The 23,045-nt window shown below is 51.7% G+C and overlaps 1 protein-coding gene across 2 annotated transcripts; it reads right to left on the minus strand.

Annotated features, from left to right (window-relative positions):
* Positions 1-3,680: 3,680 nt before the first annotated feature.
* polr3b (polymerase (RNA) III (DNA directed) polypeptide B) lies at positions 3,681-22,876 on the minus strand. Of its 2 annotated transcripts, XM_084672001.1 has the most exons (28): positions 22,709-22,876; positions 22,400-22,432; positions 22,203-22,259; positions 21,988-22,052; positions 21,738-21,813; positions 21,186-21,286; positions 20,904-20,995; positions 20,683-20,800; positions 20,280-20,388; positions 19,244-19,366; positions 17,855-17,971; positions 17,036-17,170; positions 15,327-15,488; positions 15,004-15,204; positions 14,655-14,817; positions 13,802-13,955; positions 13,503-13,577; positions 12,516-12,614; positions 12,225-12,352; positions 10,594-10,803; positions 9,867-10,025; positions 9,472-9,589; positions 9,062-9,204; positions 5,798-5,901; positions 4,844-5,010; positions 4,638-4,751; positions 3,964-4,137; positions 3,681-3,854 (listed from the first exon to the last, which is right to left on the minus strand). In XM_084672001.1, exons 1-28 carry the CDS (start codon positions 22,778-22,780, stop codon positions 3,725-3,727), a joined length of 3,399 nt encoding a protein of 1,132 aa, XP_084528127.1. In that variant the 5' UTR covers positions 22,781-22,876; the 3' UTR covers positions 3,681-3,724. The 2 variants fall into 2 exon arrangements, with proteins under 2 accessions (XP_084528127.1, XP_084528128.1); XM_084672002.1 differs by lacking the exons at positions 22,203-22,259; positions 22,400-22,432; positions 22,709-22,876 and having other exon boundaries at positions 21,738-21,859; positions 21,988-22,047.
* Positions 22,877-23,045: the final 169 nt, after the last annotated feature.

A 23,045-nucleotide genomic window follows, 5' to 3' on the forward strand; every position in this document is an offset into this window, starting at 1 on the left:
GAGCCGGAGAAGGGAAAGCTGTGATTAGAATATGAATAGAACCACAGGAGAAGGGGGGCTGTAGAGGAGGAGGAGGGGGGAGGCGAGGAGAGGGGGCGAGGAGAAAGGGGGATTATGGCTGAATTACTCACCCACACGGTGGATGGCGATGGAGGCCTCCCTGCTCCTGGGGTCCCTGACAGGATGGGGCACCGCCAGTCTCCAACACACACCTGAGCGCCACCCCAGGGCCTCAAGGTGCACTTTATTCAGCTCCCCTGTGGTCACAAACCACCAGAAATGTTTACCAGGCGAGACAAGTGTCAAATGCACTTCAATCCCTTTCAAATATCAGGTCAGTCAAGTCCAGTCAATGATTGTAGTTGTTTTTAAGCAGATTTGAGAATTGGACTTACCATTTCTGGCCTACCAGCGTCCCCCTGAGTAAGGAGGGGGGGTTGTGATTCAATGGGTGCGCAAATTCACCATCCTACAGTATGGGCAGAGCGACACAGGACCCTCTGAAAGCCACACCAGGGAAGACCAGAAGGATTGAGTTTGGCCCAGCTATGGTGTCCAACGAGGATCAAATAGATTTCAGAAGGTGGCAGCCGTCCTCTTCCTATCAAGCATGTGTCAAACCATCATTAGACCCTGCTAAGACAGGTGCAACTGCAGTTCCCCCCTCCCCACACACAACCCTCCTAGTGGCACCATTCTACTGATGTGAAATGCTTTTGTCCAATCAAAGGGCTGAGTGTGGGGGTCAGGCTTTGAGGTGTGTATATGTTGGTGGTATTAACCAAGAAGGGGGCAGGCAGGGGGGGGGTCGACACAAAACAACCTTTTCTCCAACTGTCAGTGAACAACGAGGTTGTAGCGGTACTTCATCAGAGGGCTACAATACCACCCTTTAGTGTTCTCACACTGAACACATCCCCTGCTCTGTCAGGCGTTCAGCATGGGAGACCACCTCAACGGCCGACTGCCCAGAAAGGTTGGAGGTCCTCTTGCATCCAACACGTCAGCTCACTTCAGCAGTAGGCCAACCTGATCACAGTGTAGGTCTACAGTAGGTCTAGCTAACCTGATCACAGTGTGTCTACAGTAGGTCTAGCTAAACTGATCAGTGTGTCTACAGTAGGTCTAGCTAACCTGATCACAGTGTAGGTCTAGCTAACCTGATCACAGTGTGTCTACAGTAGGTCTAGCTAACCTGATCACAGTGTAGGTCTAGCTAACCTGATCAGTGTGTCTATAGTAGGTCTAGCTAACCTGATCAGTGTGTCTACAGTAGGTCTAGCTAACCTGATCAGTGTGTCTACAGTAGGTCTAGCTAACCTGATCAGTGTGTCTACAGTAGGTCTAGCTAACCTGATCACAGTGTGTCTACAGTAGGTCTAGCTAACCTGATCACAGTGTGTCTACAGTAGGTCTAACTAACCTGATCACAGTGTAGGTCTACAGTAGGTCTAGCTAACCTGATCACAGTGTAGGTCTACAGTAGGTCTAGCTAACCTGATCACAGTGTGTCTACAGTAGGTCTAGCTAACCTGATCACAGTGTGTCTACAGTAGGTCTAGCTAACCTGATCACAGTGTGTCTACAGTAGGTCTAACTAACCTGATCACAGTGTAGGTCTACAGTAGGTCTAGCTAACCTGATCACAGTGTAGGTCTACAGTAGGTCTAGCTAACCTGATCACAGTGTGTCTACAGTAGGTCTAGCTAACCTGATCACAGTGTGTCTACAGTAGGTCTAGCTAACCTGATCACAGTGTAGGTCTACAGTAGGTCTAGCTAACCTGATCACAGTGTAGGTCTAGCTAACCTGATCAGTGTGTCTACAGTAGGTCTAGCTAACCTGATCACAGTGTAGGTCTACAGTAGGTCTAGCTAACCTGATCACAGTGCATGTCTACAGTAGGTCTAGCTAACCTGATCACAGTGTGTCTACAGTAGGTCTAGCTAACCTGATCACAGTGTAGGTCTACAGTAGGTCTAGCTAACCTGATCACAGTGTAGGTCTACAGTAGGTCTAGCTAACCTGATCATAGTGTGTCTACAGTAGGTCTAGCTAACCTGATCACAGTGTGTCTACAGTAGGTCTAGCTAACCTGATCACAGTGTGTCTACAGTAGGTCTAGCTAACCTGATCACAGTGTGTCTACAGTAGGTCTAACTAACCTGATCACAGTGTAGGTCTACAGTAGGTCTAGCTAACCTGATCACAGTGTGTCTACAGTAGGTCTAGCTAACCTGATCACAGTGTAGGTCTACAGTAGGTCTAGCTAACCTGATCACAGTGTAGGTCTAGCTAACCTGATCAGTGTGTCTACAGTAGGTCTAGCTAACCTGATCACAGTGTAGGTCTACAGTAGGTCTAGCTAACCTGATCACAGTGTAGGTCTACAGTAGGTCTAGCTAACCTGATCACAGTGCATGTCTACAGTAGGTCTAGCTAACCTGATCACAGTGTAGGTCTACAGTAGGTCTAGCTAACCTGATCACAGTGTGCCTACAGTAGGTCTAGCTAACCTGATCAGAGTCTGTCTACAGTAGGTCTAGCTAACCTGATCACAGTGCATGTCTACAGTAGGTCTAGCTAACCTGATCACAGTGCATGTCTACAGTAGGTCTACAGTAGGTCTAGCTAACCTGATCACAGTGCATGTCTACAGTAGGTCTAGCTAACCTGATCTCAGTGCATGTCTACAGTAGGTCTACAGTAGGTCTAGCTAACCTGATCACAGTGTAGGTCTACAGTAGGTCTAGCCAACCTGATCACAGTGCATGTCTACAGTAGGTCTAGCTAACCTGATCACAGTGCATGTCTACAGTAGGTCTAGCTAACCTGATCACAGTGTGTCTACAGTAGGTCTTACTAACCTGATCACAGTCTGTCTGCAGTAGGTCTAGCTAACCTGATCACAGTGTGTCTACAGTAGGTCTAGCTAGCCTGATGACAGTGTAGGTCTACAGTAGGTCTAGCTAAGCCATGGCTTCAGAGAATGTCTAGGTATAGATACCCTGGTTACGGAGTATGCAAGGTATATAGTTACCCTGGTTACAGAGTATGTCTAGGTATTAGACGTGTGGATGTGTTATCATTAGAGAAGGTTGCCGATTGTGGTGCAGACGTGCAGTGGTGTTTTGCATACAAGTAAAAAACAAACATGAAATAGTAGAGGTAAAATTAGTGTATGCAATCATAGTTTAATATTTACAGTACATACACACTATTACAATGCAATCACCTTGGAAAACTTGCATTACAAAAACCATCAACCAACATGAAAATGAACAAAATCAAACCAGATATATTTGCACGCCTACATGTTGTAGATCTGCTAGCAAAAATAAACAAACAAGTGGTTCATAACTGAGATTCCAATAAAATGCACATTTATTTGCATATCATTTATTGTAACTGATCCAGGCCTGTTTGACAGGTGTCAACTGAGATCGTCAATGTTGCTTATTTTTTTCCTCCAATTCTGATCCACCCCTTCGTTTCCTCTCCTCTGCCCTCATTTCCCTTACCTTCTCCTTTTCCCTCTACTCTCTTCTTCTCTTCTCTTCTCCTCTCCACTCCATTCCACTATTCTCCCCTCCCCTCCCCTCCCCTCCCCTCCCCTCCCCTCCCCTCCCCTCCCCTCCCCTCCCCTCCCCTCCCCTCCCCTCCCCTCCCCTCCCCTCCCCTCCCCTCCCCTCCCCTCCCCTCCCCTCCGGCCTCCATCATCAGCTCAGTCGTTGTAGCGAGCCAGTTTGAGGCGAGGCACGATGTTCATGGACTGCAGCTCCTGGAAGAGCAGCTTACAGGCATAGGGGATCCTCAGCGATGACACGTGACACGAGGACTTACAGTAGTGGCACCTTAGGACAGGGGACGACATCAAAGATGAGGAAAGCTACAGGGTGTTGTCCTCTTGGGGGGGGGGGGGGGATGAAATATCAACACTCATAACGCCACCAGCTCGCTCACCAGCCTGAGTATCCCAGCAGGCCGCACTGTCCGCAGACGTCCACCTCGAAGGCGTCGCTGGAGATCATGAGGCGCTCCAGCAGCAGCATGCTGGCTCCGTAGCCAATCAGGCAGTCCCGCTCCATCTCCCCCAGGCGGAGGCCCCCGTCCCTGGAGCGACCCTCCGTGGGCTGTCTGGGAGGGTCAGGATAGAGAGAGGCAGAGAGACAAAGAAAAACAGAGAGAGAGAGGCGGAGAGAGAGACAGTCAGAAACAGAGACGATGCGAGTGTGAAAGAGTGAATCATAGAGAGAAGAGAACACCAAATTGCCAGTCTTGTATCATTTAAACCGGAAAAGGACAAAGTCAAACCAATGGGACCAGATCCTTGATTTCCTGCCGCACTACTATATGCACTACTTGTATGTTGCGTCGGATTAAAGCGTCTGCTGAAAGGGCCATGTAAAACGTAAACAAAGCTCAGCTATTCACATTCACATTTAGCAGACACTCTTATCCAGAGCAACTTACAGTAATATTCAGGGACAGGGTGGGGTGAAGTACTTTACCCAAGGACACAACGTCATTTGGCACAGCCGGGGATCGAACTGGCAACCTTCCGATTACCAGCCCGATTCCCTCCCCGCTCAGCCACCTGACGAGCTATGACTCGTCTCTCCCGTAGGCCGTCTCACCTGGTAAGAACAGCCCTGGGTCCGCGGGCACGGGCATGCATCTTGTCCAGGACCATGTGTTTTAGCTTCTGGTAGTACACTGGTCCATAGTAGATATAGGCCTCCAGCGGTTCCCTGAGGTCACACAACAATATCACACACTTGGCTTCCGAGTTCAAACGATTCATTCTCGACAGAGAAGGTTACGTGCGTGCGTGCGTGTGTACCCGGTAATGCCAGAAGTGACGTAGTCTTTGCCCTGGTAGTTGTAGCCGTAGCGGATCAGGTCCTCGCACACATCCTTCACCTTGCTCCCTCCAAAAGCCGTGCCGTAGTGGAAGCGTCCGTCCAGCACGCCGGCCTTCCCCGCCAGCAGCTCGATCAGCTTCCCCACCTGGCACGGAAAACACCCGAAACGCACGGCTGGGGTGTGACTCGGGGGGGGGGGGGGGAATCCGACTGTGTTTGGTCAGGGGTTCTCTGTCCAAGATTCATCTCCTAACATACTTGTTTGACTTTGAAACACTGTGGTCAGACGATAAATATATACAATGAACGAAGCTGTCAAATCTTTTTGTGTTTGGTCAGGGGTAACGGTCAAGGCAGTACAAGGCAGGAAGAGCCTTTGACCCCTGACCTCTGACCCCTGCTGCTTTGTGATGGTGGTAGGGTGTGTGTGTGTGTGTGTGGGTGGGTGATCCTCCCTGAGCAAACATAGCTATGGACTGGTCATGACAACCAGCCAGGGAGGAGCCCGGTTTTCAGGCAAGATCATAGCACAGCCGTCTGAACTGAGTTGCTACCTACCCGGAACCCTGATCAAGGCCATTAGGCCACCTGGAGTTCTGCTTCTGGGATTACACCTCAAAAACACAGCGCTGCCGTCTATACGGCTGGCCGCAATACGTTTGCTACCGTTTCCACAGCAACCCAATCCCGTGGCGGTAACAATGGTGAATGGGGGGGGGGCGTGTCCTGCAAGCCCGTGACAGGCTGGAGAACAGGGGCGATAACAAGGGGGTTTGTCTCAGCTACTGGAGAGAGAGACGGCTTCAGGCTAGGGTACAGTCCACACATATTTCAGAAGTGTGCGTGTATGTGCGTGACACAGTCATTCTGTAAGGGCGGTTGTTATACACTTTGGTACTGAGTGTGTGTGTGTGGGGGGGGGGGATACGTACCGTCATTCTGGAGGGGTACCCATGAGGATTCATGATGATGTCAGGACAGATGCCCGAGTCGCAGAAGGGCATGTCTTCCTGGGGCACTATGAGACCACACACACCTGCAGCGGACGGAGGAGAGAGGGTTTGTAACACATCCACAGCTCTATGGAGGAGAGAAGGTTCATAACACATCCACAGCTCTATGGAGGAGAGAGGGTTCATAACACATCCACAGCTCTATGGAGGAGAGAGGGTTCATAACACATCCACAGCTCTATGGAGAGAGGGTTCGTAACAAATCCACAGCTCTATGGAGGAGAGAGGGTTCGTAACAAATCCACAGCTCTATGGAGGAGAGAGGGTTCATAACACATCCACAGCTCTATGGAGGAGAGATGGTTCATAAACACATCCACAGCTCTATGGAGGAGAGAGGGTTCATAACACATCCACAGCTCTATGGAGAGATGGTTCATAACACATCCACAGCTCTATGGAGGAGAGAGGGTTCATAACACATCCACAGCTCTATGGAGGAGAGAGGGTTCATAACACATCCACAGCTCTATGGAGGAGAGAGGGTTCATAACACATCCACAGCTCTATGGAGAGATGGTTCATAACACATCCACAGCTCTATGGAGGAGAGAGGGTTCATAACACATCCACAGCTCTATGGAGAGATGGTTCATAACACATCCACAGCTCTATGGAGGAGAGAGGGTTCATAACACATCCACAGCTCTATGCAGGCCCATCCTCATTACAGCAGTCTAGTTGAAAGGGCCTGGAGGAAGGGTGCCGGGCAGGGGGGGGGGCGCGGTGCATGGGCCCCAGTAGCTGGGGGGGGTGGGGGGGGGTGCGGTAGCTGGGAGTGTTAAGTGTGAGGGCAAATGTTTGCTGAGGGGCCGAGGCACTCTCCCCTGGCCAGGGCAAACAGATCACTGTCCCATTTGCAAATGAAAGAGGGGGAGAAGAGAGAGAGCTGGGGGGTGGAGCGGGGGGGGGGGGAGAGCAGGGGGGGGGGGGAGCAAGCAGGAAGTGTAGGACGGTGTTGTGGCTGAGACGAGGATTACACGTCCACGACTGTGCGGAGGAGGGGAATGAGGGCTCGACTGGACAGGAGGAGGGGAAACCAGATCTGTGTCCCCCGGGGACAAAACACCCCGGGATGGGGGGGGGGGGGAGCAGCAGCCTGGGATTCAATGCTAAGAAAAGGCCAAACACACCAGAGCCCCAATGACAGAGGGAGAAAAGGAGGAAGAAGTCGAAAGAACAGGGAAAGAGCAAAAGGGAGAGGAAAGGGCCAGAGGGCTGAGGACTAAAGGGGGATGAAACAAGGGGAAAGGGGACGAGGTAGAAAGGTAGAGGGGCGTGGAGAGAGTGGGAGGGAGAGAGAGAGAGAGAGAGTCCCGAGCAGACATCCTCAGTGGTGTTTGTTTTGGTGTGAAAGTGAATGATAAAAGAGGCATGAAATCAGCAGAGAAAGGCGAGACAACAGCTCGGGTCCCTGAGCCCTCCATCACCCCTCCACACAGGCCCACAGTGGCGGCTCACACAATGGGCCGCTCTGACGCTGCCCCCCTCTCCACAGCCAACACAGCTGTGTGTGGGGGGGTGGGCGGGGGGTCACCGGTAAATAATTAACTTATTCTGCTCTGGTGACCACAGTTTATGAGGCTGGCCAGGGGTGTGAGATTTAATAACGTAGACAAACTCCAAAATAAATCAACAGACAACTGTTGTTCCAGTCGTTAACGATGAAATTGGAACGTTACGTTTGTAAAACGAAAGTCAAAGTACCCTGCTCAGTACCTGAGTTGGAGCACTCAACTCAACTCAGATTAAACTACATCAATCAACTAGGGAGTATCAAGCTGCTACATCATCCCTGCTCCTCAGCCCCCCCCCCCCCCGCCAGCCTGCTCCCCTCCAGCCTGCTCCCCTCCAGCCTGCTCCCCTCCAGCCTGCTCCCCTCCAGCCTGCTCCCCTCCAGCCTGCTCCCCTCCAGCCTGCTCCCCTCCAGCTTACACCTCCAGGTTCTTCCTTTACCTCCTCCCCCAGGTCTCTCTGCTCCTCTCCTGCAATAAAGTCCTGCATGCTCCTCTCTTCTCTCCCCCAGATCTCCTCTGCAGCTCGTGGCTCCTTCCTGCCCCTCCCCCCAGTACTGACCCCCCCTCCACCACTCTGAGACAGGGACGTGGGCCCCACCCCTCCCTGCTCCTGACCACCCGGTGGCCCAGCCCCTTAATGAAGGGAGTGAATTATGCGTGGCGCCAGTTAGCTCACCGATTAAACCATCATACAGCCCCCTCCGCCCCCCCTCCTCCTCTGCCCCCCCCTCCTCCAGTTGACGGCACAACCGGGGCCTGTAAACAATTTTCCCAGGACTGCTGGGGGTGTAATACATTTGCATAGTCTGGCATGGCACAAAAAGCCAATTAATTGAAAAGCCGCTCTAGAAACATGAGATGGGCGGGGTGGGGGGGGGGGGGGGGGTTGGCAGAGCTGACTTGGCTTAACACACACACACACACACACACTACATGCTAGCCCAGGCAACCACACACACACACACATACACACACACACACACACTACATGCTAGCCCAGGCAGACACACACACAAACACACTACATGCTAGCCCAGGCAGACGCACACACACACACACCACATGCTAACCCAGGCAACCACACACACACACACACACACTACATGCTAGCCCAGGCAGTATATACCCAGGAGGGTCAGCGAGTCCAGACACCAGAGATGCAGTAGAAGCAACAGCTCGTTCCCTGACAGGTATCCCCTGCCCTCTGCTGAGCAGCCAACAGTGTGGGCTGTGGGCTGTGGGCTGTGGACTCTGGGCTCTGGGCTGTGGGCTGTGGGCTCTGGACTCTGGACTCTGGACTCTGGACTCTGGACTGTGGGCTGTGGGCTGTGGGCTGTGGGCTGTGGGCTGTGGGCTGTGGGCTGTGGGCTGTGGGCTGTGGGCTCTGGGCTCTGGGCTCTGGGCTCTGGGCTCTGGGCTGTGGGCTGTGGGCTCTGGACTCTGGACTCTGGGCTCTGGGCTCTGGGCTCTGGGCTCTGGGCTCTGGGCTCTGGGCTCTGGGCTCTGGGCTCTGGGCTGTGGGCTGTGGGCTGTGGGCTGTGGGCTGTGGACTGTGGGGGCGTTGGGTGAAGATGCTTGGACATCGTGGATGCACTCAAACGTCTGGCCTCACTGGGCTGAATTGTGGCTGAACGCCGGGGCGAACGGTGTCTGGGAGGGGCTTCACCTTTCTGTCCGTGACGGCTGCTGAACTTGTCTCCGATCTCGGGCCTCCTGGTCTGCCTGAGCAGGATCTTGATGAGGAAGGCGTCGTCGGCGTTGGAGGAGATCATCACCTTCTCGATGTAGGAGTCGGTGGAGCCCTTGTAGCTGTCGCATGGGACGACATCACTTAGAAACACTAAGTTCTCCACGATCGTCTGACCCTCGCCACGTGACCGGCCGTAGGCCATCAGACACAAAGATACAGTCGACATGGCGAGGAGGGTCCCACTACGTCTCGATCCTAAATCAGCAGCTTCACACTGAGATGCTTGATGAAGTCCAAACAAGGATGTGGAGGAGAGAAAGAGAGAGAGAGAGAGAACAGAGGTAGGAGGAACAGGAGAGGGGAAGGGGGAGAGCTGGCAGGCTTACCCGACGGGCACGTCTCTGTACTGGGGCTGGCCAGGCTGGGTGCCCCCCTCCAGGGGGGTCTGGGTTACGGTGGGCATGGACTTGTTCACCAGAACCTGCTTGTTCTCCACTTTCTCTCCTGGGACATGGTGAGAAGAAGACACGCATCCAAGACAAAAATGAAGGCCAAAATTCTCACACGAACACCTTGATAGGAGCCGTATCTGCTATGTGGCAGCAAACACAAGGGAAAAATGTATATTACAGCATTACAACCAGTCAGATCAGATAGAGTTTGGCAGAGAGAGAGCAGGTTTGTAGAGTAACGCCACTTACGGCTAGCTAATCCCATTCTGCACACCCGGGTCTACAAGTTAGCCTGATCCACTGATAGAGGCAAGCTAGCCATGTCTCACCAGGGGAGCAGATGCCGTCTGCGTCCAGGATGCTGTGTCTCCAGATGGGCTTGCGTGTGGCGGCGTCCAGCATGGGACCCATCACCTTGTCGAAGGTCTGGTTGGTGTAGCGTCTCAGTGTGCACTTGGCGTTCTTGTAGACCAGACACCTGCCGAAGCCTGGGGGAGCGAAACGGGGGGTTCAAAACAGGGTTAGCCCTGGGCTAGACCCTAGTAGGGTCATGGTTAGACCTGAGCTAGGCCCTGGTAGGGTCATGGTTAGGCCTGGGCTAGACCCTAGTAGGGTCATGGTTAGACCTGAGCTAGGCCCTGGTAGGGTCATGGTTAGGCCTGGGCTAGACCCTGGGAGGGTCATGGTTAGCCCTGGGCTAGACCCTAGTAGGGTCATGGTTAGGCCTGGGCTAGACCCTGGTAGGGTCATGGTTAGGCCTGGGCTAGACCCTGACAGGGTCATGGTTAGACCTGGGCTAGGCCCTGACAGGGTCATGGTTAGCCCTGGGCTAGGCCCTGGTAGGGTCATGGTTAGCCCTGGGCTAGGCCCTGGTAAGGTCATGGTTAGCCCTGGGCTAGGCCCTGGGCTAGGCCCTGACAGGGTCATGGTTAGACCTGGGCTAGGCCCTGACAAGGTTATGGTTAGACCTGGGCTAGACCCTGGTAGGGTCATGGTTAGCCCTGGGCTAGGCCCTGACAGGGTCATGGTTAGACCTGGGCTAGGCCCAGAGCTCACCTCTGTCCAGGGAGGCTTTGTTGAGAATCAGGGCGTCCTCAATGTCGTATCCACTGTAGCTCATCACGGCCACTGTGGCGTTCTGCCCTGCTGGCAGCTTCTCAAAATCAATGAGCTCGATGGTCTTGGTCTTCACCATGGGTCTCTGGGGGTAAGCCAGCAGGTACATCAACGTGTCGATGCGGTTCCTCTGGTTGTAGCCGATCGTACCTGGGAAGGGATAGATCATGGAGAAGATCAACAACCGCACAGCTCGAGTGCCCACACGGCTCGACGACACAACACTGTCGCAGAGACACCGTGACGCCACTCGGCAACAGTGCAGCTCGGCAACGAACACAGCCTGAACGGCAGCGCAGCTAAACAACAAACGCAGGTCAACTACAGTTCAGCTCAACTGCAGGAGGTTCCAGGCTGGGTCTTCCTGCAAGGGTTAGGGAGGGAAGAGGGGGTGGGGGTTAGGGAGGAGAGGGAGGGAAGAGGGGGTGAGGGTTAGGGAGGAGAGGGAGGGAAGAGGGGGTGGGGGTTAGGGAGGAGAGGGAGGGAAGAGGGGGTGGGGGTTAGGGAGGGAAGAGGGGGTGGGGGTTAGGGAGGAGAGGGAGGGAAGAGGAGGTGGGGGTTAGGGAAGGAAGAGGGGGTGAGGGTTAGGGAGGAGAGGGAGGGAAGAGGGGGTGGGGGTTAGGGAGGAGAGGGAGGGAAGAGGGGGTGGGGGTTAGGAAGGAGAGGGAGGGAAGAGGGGGTGGGGGTTAGGGAGGGAAGAGGGGGTGGGGGTTAGGGAGGGAAGAGGGGGTGGGGGTTAGGGAGGGAAGAGGGGGTGGGGGTTAGGGAGGGAAGAGTGGGTGGGGGTTAGGGAGGAGAGGGGGTGGGGGTTAGGGAGGGAAGAGGGGGTGGGGGTTAGGGAGGGAAGAGGGGGTGGGGGTTAGGGAGGAGAGGGAGGGAAGAGGGGGTGGGGTTAGGGAGGGAAGAGGGGGTGGGGGTTAGGGAGGAAAGGGAGGGAAGAGGGGGTGGGGGTTAGGGAGGAGAGGGAGGGAGGGAAGAGGGGGTGGGGGTTAGGGAGGAGAGGGAGGGAAGAGGGGGTGGGGGTTAGGGAGGAGAGGGAGGGAAGAGGGGGTGGGGGTTAGGGAGGGAAGAGGTGGTGGGGGTTAGGGAGGAGAAGGAGGGAAGAGGGGGTGGCGGGGGTACTGGGCTCGAATGTAGCGAATGTCAACAGTGTCGTTTTAGTTCGTTTGGGTTACCGGGGCGCCCAGGGTGCGCATTCTGCCCCGCAGCTGTACACACTGAGCCAGCACAGCCGGTAGAAGCACAATGACTGGCTAATGACACTCAGGGTGACTGGCACAGACTGGGCCTCCGCACACACAGCCCACAATACAGCACCCACGTAACAGCCCTGGGTTTGATGTCCATGCGCATACACATGCAGGCAAACACTCAATCACACACACAAATGTATTCTGACAAGATCATGTGTGTGTATGAGGCACAGAGGGCGACTGAACAAGACTGCTTCTGCGAGGGAATGCGAGTCCTATCGTGTCCATAACTGACTTAGCCCTGTGAGTGTGTGTTGAGAGTGTACTGTGGTGGATATTGGTATATAAAACTGAGCAGATTCCGAGTGTGTGTATTACCCATGGCCTGCTTGCCCATCGCACACTGGTAGGTGTTCCTGGGGGACTGGTTGTGGTGGGGGTAGGGGATGAGTCCTGCACACACCCCAAGCAAGGTGAACGGCTCAATCTCCAAGTGGGTGGTTTCCCTAAAAACAAACAAGCGCATTCAGAATACTGATCCAACCCATGGCTCATTGGTCATTCTCATCGAGAAATAGGCAGTGTGACGCTAAGTTTCAAATCTGGTTGGGAGGAGGTGGAGAGGTTTGTTGGTTTGTTTGTTGTGGAGTCGTCAATCCGGAGGCTCACCCGGTGATCATGTGTTCGTAGAGCGCAATCTGGCAGTCGTTCTCCTCGTTCACATCCAGGTACTCCACCAGGCTCTCGTGGAGGAAGTCCTCAAAGGTTCTGACCACAACACATTACAAAAGAGACATGTGACATTTGTAAACGGTTTCCATAAAAAAACTTTCCTGGTAATTGGGGATGTTAAAGGCAGGGTAGGCAATGTTGTTGAAAGGCACTTTGTCATATTCCATGAAATAAACTTTACATCCTGAAAAAAAACAATAAATCTAAAGGTTTGACAGTAAAATTAAATCAATCCGATATCTGTGAGCGTCGCAGGACTGTAATAAACATGACCTCATTAAGGTCAGACCGCCACTAATGATTGGACGGCATTCGGACCAAATGCAATGGATGGGATACTCGTCTGTCTACCTCCAGGCACTAGTCAGGCAGCACATTCATGTTTTTTGGGGGAGTGGCTTTTAAGGGAAGTTGGGGGATATTTTGTTTTGAAACTTTTCAAACTCAAGCAAAAATTGCTAAAACGTGTCTATCCTGCCTTTAATCTAGTTTTGGTAACATGACCTTCAATTGCCTACCATTACCATTCAATTTCATTGCAATTCCAATTTATCAAAAATGTTGTTACCATAGACCTTTGGCAGTTGCTGTAACCTTAAAGTAAAGTGTTGCCAAAATGAATGTCAGTTATAAATGGGAGGACGACCCTTGACGACATCATCACTGTACAACTCAGGTCTACCTATATCACTGTGATGACATCACTGTACGTACCTATATCCCTGTGATGACATCATCACTGTACATACCTATATCCCTGTGATGACATCATCACTGTACATACCTATATCCCTGTGATGACATCATCACTGTACGTACCTATATCCCTGTGACGACATCATCACTATGCGTACCTATATCCCTGTGATGACATCATCACTGTACTTACCTATATCCCTGTGATGACATCATCACTGTACGTACCTATATCCCTGTGAGAGTTCCTCGATGTGGCGGTTCTTCACCATGGGCTGGCCTTTCTTCACGATGATGTAGGGCCTGCAAATCCAGACGTGAAATGATCGTAACCACATCTACAGTGACTGTCATGGGTGTATGTGATCCATCGCCAAGATGGATGAAAACTTACAAAATTACATCTTTACTGGCTTAAAAATACTATATGGATATAAGGCAGCCTCAATGTAGCTCCATGTGCTGCCCCCCGGCCCTGCCCTGGGCCCCCCTAACCCTGCCCCCCCTAACCCTGCCCCCCCCCTCACCTGCACAGACGGCCCCCGTCAGAGGAGATGTAGACGCAGCGGTCCGTCAGATTGGTGGAGATGGACACAAACTCGTTGATGAAACCTGCCCTCCTCATCAGCCTGAAGGTGCTGACCAGCTTGGGGTGGTCCCTGATGACCCCCAGAATGTTACCTGTAGGTGGGGGGGGGGGGGGGGGGGCGGGAGATGGTGTAGACGCACACACAAGTGTTAGACACACACACACAGGGAACTACAAAGAACATCAGGCACCATTCTACACAGTATGCCGAGAGCTTACAGACGGCTCCACAGGGTTTCGACACCTGCTGCTCTTACTAATTAATTAAGCAGCAACGTTATTTGACAAGTTATCTGCGTCTCGAAATAAATAAATAAAACATTCCTGTAATTAACTGTCCAAGTGTCTATGTTAAGACACTAATACTGACTGCAGGCGTTCAATTAATGACTAATCTGAAAACACACTGTACAGCACACAATTGTTTTCTGTAAACTGGACACAGTATTTTGTCCTTCATGTTTGGAGGCATAACACATATTCAAAGTTAGGAGTCTTCTCATGTTGTCAACTACAGAAGAAACAGCAAATTAAAAGAAAGTGGTGAGCACAGTATTAGTGTGAACCTGAAAACCCAGTTCATGGTCTGTACTGCTGTGTCTGGATCTGCTGTGTCTGTACTGCTGTGTCTGTACTGCTGTGTCTGTACTGCTGTATGTATTGCTGTGTCTGTCCTGCTCTGTCTGTACTGCTGTGTCTGTACTGCTGTGTCAGTACTGCTGTGTCTGGATCTGCGGTGTCTGGATCTGCGGTGTCTGTCAGTTATGTGTCTGGATCTGCCGTGTCGTCACCGTTGAGGAAGACGAGGAACACGCTGGGGTAGGAGAGCTCCTCTCCGCACAGCAGGTTGACGTCCTCCACGCCGAGGTTAAAGGCCAGCTTCACTATGGGGCCGTCCTCCATGTCCGTGGTGATGTGGGTCATCAGGGCTAGGTTCTTCACCAGGCCACAAGCCTAACACACACACACACACACACACCAAGGGAGTGGTGGAGGTCCAGGGGTGGGTGTGTGTTTGTGTGTGTGTGCGTGTGTGGGGGGAGGTAGATGTATGGGTAGGTGCAAGTGTGTGTGTGTTTTGGGGGGGTAGATGTACAGGTCAGGGTGCAGGTGCGGGTGCGGGCAGTGCGCAGGACTCACCTCGCCCTCAGGGGTGTCAGAGGGGCACAGCATGCCCCACTGGGAGGGCTGCAGGGAGCGCGGCCCACTGACCTTCCTGGTCTTCTCAAACTGGGACGAGATCCTGGTCATCATGCCCAGCGCCGAGATGAAGGAGAGCCGGGACAGGACCTGGGTCACGCCCTGTCGGTCCATCTTGAACCTCTTCAGGGACCAGTTGCCCTGGTAACAAGGTAGCAGGAACACGTGACCATCAAGGGAGGAGCAGTTTGTAATGTTGACCGATGGTGATGACGGGGTTGAAGCCATCCTGGGCAGGCAGGCGGAGGCACGAGGGCACCCACCGTGGAGATGGCGTTGACCATGCCGTTGGTGATTTGGTCTTGGCGCATGTGCTTGACCACGTCGAACTGAGCGGCCCTCTGTTTGGGGATGATCTGGTCGGAGATCTTCTTCAACTCCGAGTTGAACTTTTTGAAGAGGTCCTCAAAGAGCAGAGACAGGAGCTGGTGAGAGAGAGAAAGAGAGAGAGAGAGAAACAGAGGGTGAGAGACAGACAGAGAGAAAAGGTGAGAGAGAGAGAGATGGTGAGAGACAGAGACAGAGACAGAGACAGAGACAGAGACAGAGAGAGAGAGAGAGAGAGAGAGAGAGAGAGAGAGAGAGAGAGAGAGAGAGAGAGAGAGAGAGAGAGAGAATACAAGAGAAGGAGAACGCTGTCAATGGAAGATAAGACCACTCCTCTCAAAGCCATCTCCTCCTCCGTTGAACTTGATGAAAGGTTGTTAACATCTGTTCAAGAGGATCTGCTAGAACTTTTCCACGTTCCTCCTGCGTTCCTGATGCCAGCTGAGCTGGAGACGTCCCCGCGCCTGCTGATCAAAGATAGTCCTGCCTGGGCAGACACTCCCAGCTGTGCCCCCCCCCACCACCACCACCACCCCATCACTTTCTTATCAGCAGAGAGACAAGGCCAACAGCGCTGCCTTTAATAAGCAGGTGTGCCAGGCTGGTGATAAGTCTGACCTGGCCTCACTCCCAGGTCTCTCTGCTCCTCCGCCCGCCCGCCCCCCCCCACCACCCTCGACCACATTAGCATACGGTACAACAAACAAGCAGAAATTAATAAAGAAATTAAGCTTCCGCCACAACAGCCGGGCCAATTAGTTGAATGTCAGAGAATCATAATTGGAGCAGTGAGGAGATTGGGAGTGTGTGAGTGTGTAAGCTCCTGCTGAAAGGACCCGCTGCCCCCCCCCCTCACCTCGACCCCCCCGCCCCCCCACGGTCTCTCGCTCCCCTCAGCGTAGGCAGGTTGTGTGTGTGTGTCTGTGTGTGTGTGTGTGTGTGTGTGTCTGTGTGTGTGTGTGTGTCTGTGTGTGTAAGGGGGGTTGGGGATGAAAAGACTGAAGACAGAGGTAATTACATTATCAGAGCCCCGGCCTTGAGGATTAGCTCAATCGCTCCAGTCAAGGCGGCCATTCTTTTGTCACAGTGCTGAAAAATCCCTGTCCCTGCTTCCCGGCCCCGGGATTTGGGTACTGCTGGCTGCATATCTCCCCTCCCTCCTCCTCCCCCCCGACAAAGCCAACCAGGAAGGGGGAGAAGAGAGGGAGGGTGTTTGCATGTGTGTGTGTGTGTGTGTGTGTGTGTGTGTGGGGGGGGGGGGCACAACAAAACAGAGCAAAACAAAGCGGGGGGGAATAATGGGAGTATTAATAAAGCTGAGAGAGTGAGACAAAGGCCCAGGTGAGAGATCAGGCAGAGGGGGAATGGACCCATTCAAACTGCCATCACAGAACACTGGCAGAATGTGTGTATGTATGCTAGATAGTGTGTATGACGATAACAAGTGTGTGTGCGTGCGTGAAAGATAGAAATACTGTGAAAGAGGCACAGATTATGTGTCTGTGCGCGCATGTACAGTATGCGTTTGAGACACAGTATTCATTTTGTAATGTGTGCATGTGCGAGACAGTATGTATGATGCTTACAAGTGTGTGTGAGAGACGGAGTCTGAGAGAGAGAACATTTGACGAGAGTTGGCGTTCACCTGTCCCGCCAGCTCCAGACGCTTGTTGCCATAGTAATCTCGGTCGTCCACCTTGTTCTCCCCCTGTGCCAGTATGACGCGGCGCACCATCACCGCCAGGTACACACACTTGGCTCGGAAGTTAAACTCCTTCACCTGCAGGAACACAGCACATTAGTGACACCTCCATGTTAGGATGAGGGACAGGGAGAGACCTACAGGTACGTGGGTTAGGATGAGGGACAGACCTACAAGTTAGGAAGAGAGACAGGGAGAGACCTACAGGTTAGGAAGAGAGACAGGAAGAGGGACAGGAAGAGACCTACAGGTTAGGATGAGAGGCAGGGAGAGACCTACAGGTTAGGAAGAGAGACAGGGAGAGACCTACAAGTTAGGAAGAGAGACAGGGAGAGACCTACAGGTTAGGAAGAGAGACAGGGATAGACCTACAGGTTAGGAAGAGACAGGGAGAGACCTACAGGTACTTGGGTTAGGATGAGGGACAAGGAGAGACCTACAAGTTAGGAAGAGAGACAGGGAGAGACCTACAGATTAGGAAGAGAGACAGGGAGAGACCTACAGATTAGGAAGAGAGACAGGGAGAGACCTACAGGTTAGGAAGAGAGACAGGAAGAGGGACAGGGAGAGACCTACAGGTTAGGATGAAAGGCAGGGAGAGACCTACAGGTTAGGAAGAGAGGCAGGGAGAGACCTACAGGTTAGGAAGAGAGGCAGGGAGAGACCTACAGGTTAGGAAGAGAGGCAGGGAGAGACCTACAGGTTAGGAAGAGAGGCAGGGAGAGACCTACAGGTTAAGAAGAGAGGCAGGGAGAGACCTACAGGTACGTGGGTTAGGATGAGTGATGCCAGGAGCTCCCGAGCCTCCTCCATCTTGGTTTTCTTGGGTCCACCCCACATGCGCTGGCGCCGGACTTTATTACCGATATATCTCAGTGCCTGGAGGGTTGAAACACACAGGAGTATTAGAACACACAATATGTGTACTATAAAAACACTGTGTGACACTGTGTTGTGTACACAGCAACATCTGCTCAGAATACTGAATATTCAAGACATCCTAACTCATATGCCCATCTCCATGCAAACTAATGCAATTCAGTTCCTAATCAAGCTTAATTCTTAAGTCATTGGAATGTGTGGGATATATCAGTGTTTATCTCAGGAACAAACAATAACCAAATGGACATTCTAAGGGATTACAGTTGTAGCAGGTCAAGTGAATCAAAAAGGTCATGACCTGGGGCTAGTAACCCCCAGAGACACCCACCCTCCCTCCCCCTCTCTCCCACATACCATTCTCACTTTCTCTTACACACACACACACACACACACACACACACACCTGAAACACACCAGTATCAGCAGTACCCTGCTCTTCTCTACTATGAATGAAGGTCAAAGATCAGACAGAGATTCTTCCAACCAGACCACCCACCCACCCAACCGGCCAGCCAGCCGAACACTCCTGACCATGCAGTCAGATATTGCTGTTGCACTGGTCTTTTAAAACAAAGCATATTAGCTCAATTTGACTTATATGGCGTTACAGACATGTTATTTTATTGTACCATACTAACAGTACGTACTTTTTGTGAGTTGCTTTGGGAAAAAAGAAAAAAACAAGTTTCTTAATGTAACAGTATTTAAGCAGCAGCAATAACGATTGCACATATCCACTTGTGCATCTGAATCTGAAAGCTGCCCAGGGCATCTTGGTCTGCAGGTGTCAGGTGGCCCAGCCAGGGTTCTTGGTACCTGGGTCTGGGTCTGGTACCTGGGTCTGGTACCCGGGTCTGGTACCCGGGTCTGGGTCTGGTACCTGGGTCTGGTACCCGAGTCTGGTACCAGGGTCTGGTACCTGGGTCTGGGTCTGGTACCTGGTACCTGGGTCTGGTACCTGGGTCTGGTACCTGGTACATGGGTCTGGTACCAGGGTCTGGTACCTGGTACCTGGGTCTGGGGTCTGGTACCTGGGTCTGGTACCTGGGTCTGGTACCTGGTACATGGGTCTGGTACATGGGTCTGGTACATGGGTCTGGTACCTGGTACCTGGGTCTGGGGTCTGGTACCTGGTACCTGGGTCTGGTACCTGGGTCTGGTACCTGGTACATGGGTCTGGTACATGGGTCTGGTACCTGGTACATGGGTCTGGTACCTGGTACATGGGTCTGGTACCTGGGTCTGGTACCTGGTACATGGGTCTGGTACCTGGGTCTGGGTGAAGATCTGGGCCTTCTGACACTCCTCCAGGCTGGGAGCGAAGTTAGCCATGACGTGCTCCTCCGTCCCGATCATCTGCACGATCTCCTGGTCGCTCTCCACGCCCATGGCCTGGAGGGGAGGAGGAGGGAGGTCAGCAGGGGCACCAGGACAGGGAAGATTAAGAAAGAAGGAAGTAAGGAAAGAGGGGAGGGGATCTTGTCGAGGGGGAGGACAGAGAACCCGATGTATGGAGAGAGGGAGGGGTTGTCTGGGAGAGAAGGAAGAAGGTGGATGGGGAGGTGCAGGGAGGGTGAGAGATTATCTCACTAAAGGAGAAAAGCAGTTGTGGAGAGGAGAAAGGATTAGGCAAAGGTGAACTAGAACGAAGGGAAGGAAGGAGGCGCCGCGAAGAGGAGAAGGGAGAGGTGATCTGGGAGTCACTTGCTTCCCTGGCATTTGCTTATGCAAATATGGAGTTGTGGGAACGAGGGGGGGGGGGGGGGAGTGGTGGAGGGGGGTTCACCCAGGATGCACCAGTGCAAGGTAAACAGCTGGTGGCAGATCAACATGGCACTCTAGAAACAAAGCTGCTTCAGTACGCCACACAGCCGGGGGGGGGGGGGGGGGGGGGACCACGACACAAGTGTAACAAAATATTGCAAAAAAGGCAACAAAGTTTTGTCGTTTGAAAGTATTGTCACAAAGAACAACTTTGTGACAATAATTATAAAAAAAACATACTAACTTAATTCAGTACACAGGTTTCATTATGGAACATGACTTAAATTGCACTAAATATACAAATTGAGACACATTCAAGTTTAAAAAAACAAATATGTTATTTCTAGGTCTACACCCCCCTCTGCTGGAGAAATATATTTGTGTTTCGTTTTGATGTGTGGTGTGTGTGTTGTTGTGGTACCTTTAGATTGTGTCTTTTCACTTTGTGTGGGGTTCTGGGTTTATGTGGTTGTGTGTCTTCAATGCCACAGTGTGTGTGGTTGTGTATGTTGTCTCATAGTGTATGTGTGTGTATCTGTACCTTGAATATGATGGCGATGGGGGCGTCCTCTGAAAGCGTGTTGTGTCGGAGGTAGAACCTGCCCTGCTTGACGATCATGTTGGTCCTACTTTTCTTCTCGTGAGTGGAACTGTGGGGGAACCAGAAGCTGTGGTCAGAAGGCACAATACCCCCAAGCTGTGGTCCACATGCCGTTGTCATATTCACTCCTGAATATCATGGTTTAACTGGATGTTTACAATGACAGACTTGCATCTTTCTAAGCCAAAGATACAAAAAAAAAAACAATTATGGAGAGTCATTTCTTCTAGGACAGTAAGTGAGGACAAAAATGTGTTCGGACTGTTAAATGCCCGTGTCTGATTGGACCATCCTCATCAGGGGGCGTGTCTGATTGGACGGTGGCATGTTTGCGTGACAGCACCTGGTGACAGACGCTCCCACAGTTCCTTTCCTGTCCTGATCGACGATGATGCGGTTCTTAGACAGCTGCTCCTGGATCAGGATGACCTTCTCCTGACCCTTCACTATGAAGTAGCCCCCTGGCCGCACAGGAGAAGACACTCAGACAGACACACATAGCCGACCACAGATTTAGCAGACCTGAGGCAGTCTAGGTGTTTGAGCCGGTGTTTGGGCCAGTACCTGGGTCGAGGGGGCACTCGTTGAGCTTGGCGTACTCCAGGGGGGTCTTCCCCGTGAGCACACAGTTGGAGCTACGCAGCATGATGGGCATTCTGGGTGAAAAAGAACAGTCAAGAGGATATTGGGAGAATGAATCAACAAAGACAAACAGTTAACGACGACACAATGTAGGCCGTCCATCACCACAACGAGGCCTCCAGCCCAGTCTAGAAACAGATGATTAGAGTATGACGTAAGAGGGTAGAAGGGAAGGGGGACGGTTGGATTTGGGCAGCTGTCTACCGTCCAATGGGAAGTGCGTTCCGGATGATTCTCTGGCTGCCTCGTGTGTACTCGATGTCCACAGTGATGGGCGCAGAGTACGTCATGTCCCTCAGGCGACACTGGCAGAGGGGTCACAGGGCGGGGTTCAGCTTTAGGATACTACTAAACACTAAACACTACTGGTTAAAGGAATAGTACTAAACACTACTGGTTAAAGGAACAGTCCTAAAAGTGGCAAGTCTCAGAGACAGGTTAGTGCTGTGTTGCTCTGTATTAACTGACCTCATGAGGAGAGACAGGTTAGTGCTGTGTTGCTATGTACTAACTGACCTCATGAGGAGAGACAGGTTAGTGCTGTGTTGCTATGTACTAACTGACCTCATGAGGAGAGACAGGTTAGTGCTGTGTTGCTCTGTACTAACTGACCTCATGAGGAGAGACAGGTTAGTGCTGTGTTGCTATGTACTAACTGACCTCATGAGGAGAGACAGGTTAGTGCTGTGTTGCTATGTACTAACTGACCTCATGAGGAGAGACAGGTTAGTGCTGTGTTGCTATGTATTAACTGACCTCATGAGGCGAGACAGGTCTTGTTACGTTGAAGCTTTCCTCCACGTCAGGCATGCCCACGTAGATGTTGAGGTATCTGGAGAAATGGGCTGATGTTACTGCAACAAGCCATCACACTGACACTGCGGCACAGGGAAACATTTCAGGGTGCAGTCAGGTTGAGCCTGTACTGAAGAAGCCTACTCATTTAGGCTTTGATATAATTCATAACAAATCATGCTAAATGGCTGAACATGATATGTATGCTCACTTCAGGTACCACATGGGGTCTGCGTCACTTGTGATCTTCTCATTCGCCTTCATGATCTTCTTTATCTGCACAGGGAAAGGAAGAGGTCTTGTTTTCATAATAGCCAGAAATGTAACTGACAATTAACTGGTTTCGCTGAGAATATTCTAGCATAACTGGGACATTATGAGAACAGGTGTTCTCCGACAGATGGCCCAGTGGTTATCCTCACTCACCTCAACATTGATGAAATAGTTGAAGGAGTCGATATGTTGTTTCACCAGACCTTTCACCTGCAGTGACAGTTATACCAAATTCGATTTTAGAGAGAGGAAATAGTGACAGCTAAATACTTTCAAGGACTAACAGACCCTACAGAGGCAAATAAATAAGGATACGAATGGAATATTAATATTAAAGAGAACATCCCTACCTTGAGGAACGCTGGCAATAGTTTCCACTTTTCCTGTCAATCAAGTAATTCATGGGAGTCAAAGCATGACACAGCACACGGTTTTGGTCCACGCTTTATGGACAGTGCTACAACATTCTTACAGTCAGCTACACTTAAAAGTCGTGTAGAATTTCTCAGCTGGTAGCACTACGGTACTCAAATGAATTGGATAATGCTAAAGCTGTTAGCTAGATGGCTAGCGGCAGTGAACTTCACATCAATGTTTCAGAACAAGCCAACATAATCGCGTGCAGTGTGCTCCATCAAGTCGGACCATACGTTACCTACCTCCACAGTGTTGACCGGAGCCGCGAGCTGCTGGGGACTCAAGTCCCCAAACTCTTCTCCAAGCAATTCCATTGCTTTGAATGTTAATAAGTGTACACGCTCAGTATTATCCTGACATATCAAACAATGTTACACCTTTGCAGTCACTTCGGCGTGTGCTCCTGATGTGTCACAGCATAAACTGTCCGTGTGCAACAAAGGGCAACGCGGCGAAGACAACAGTTCTACATGACAGGATCTGTTTATTTTTCTGTTTTAAAGGCCTCGAACTTTTATGGTTCAAGTCATAAAAACACAAACACTTCTGTTAATAATACAAGGATTAGATTGAGAACAA

This window comes from Hypomesus nipponensis, chromosome 14 (genome assembly GCF_054491055.1).
Source record: "Hypomesus nipponensis isolate SF chromosome 14, ASM5449105v1, whole genome shotgun sequence".
Taxonomy (NCBI): domain Eukaryota; kingdom Metazoa; phylum Chordata; class Actinopteri; order Osmeriformes; family Osmeridae; genus Hypomesus; species Hypomesus nipponensis.

Excerpts from the sequence above, each read along its gene's own strand:
- polr3b (XM_084672001.1), bottom strand. The coding sequence starts at position 22,780 with ATGGAATTGCTTGGAGAAGAGTTTGGGGACTTGAGTCCCCAGCAGCTC. Across the intron at positions 21,287-21,737 it reads GACCTGTCTCGCCTCATGAG|TGTCGCCTGAGGGACATGAC; the intron begins GTCAGTTAATAC and ends CCCCTCTGCCAG. Across the intron at positions 5,902-9,061 it reads CAGCCGTCACGGACAGAAAG|GTGTGTGTGGTCTCATAGTG; the intron begins GTGAAGCCCCTC and ends CGTCCGCTGCAG.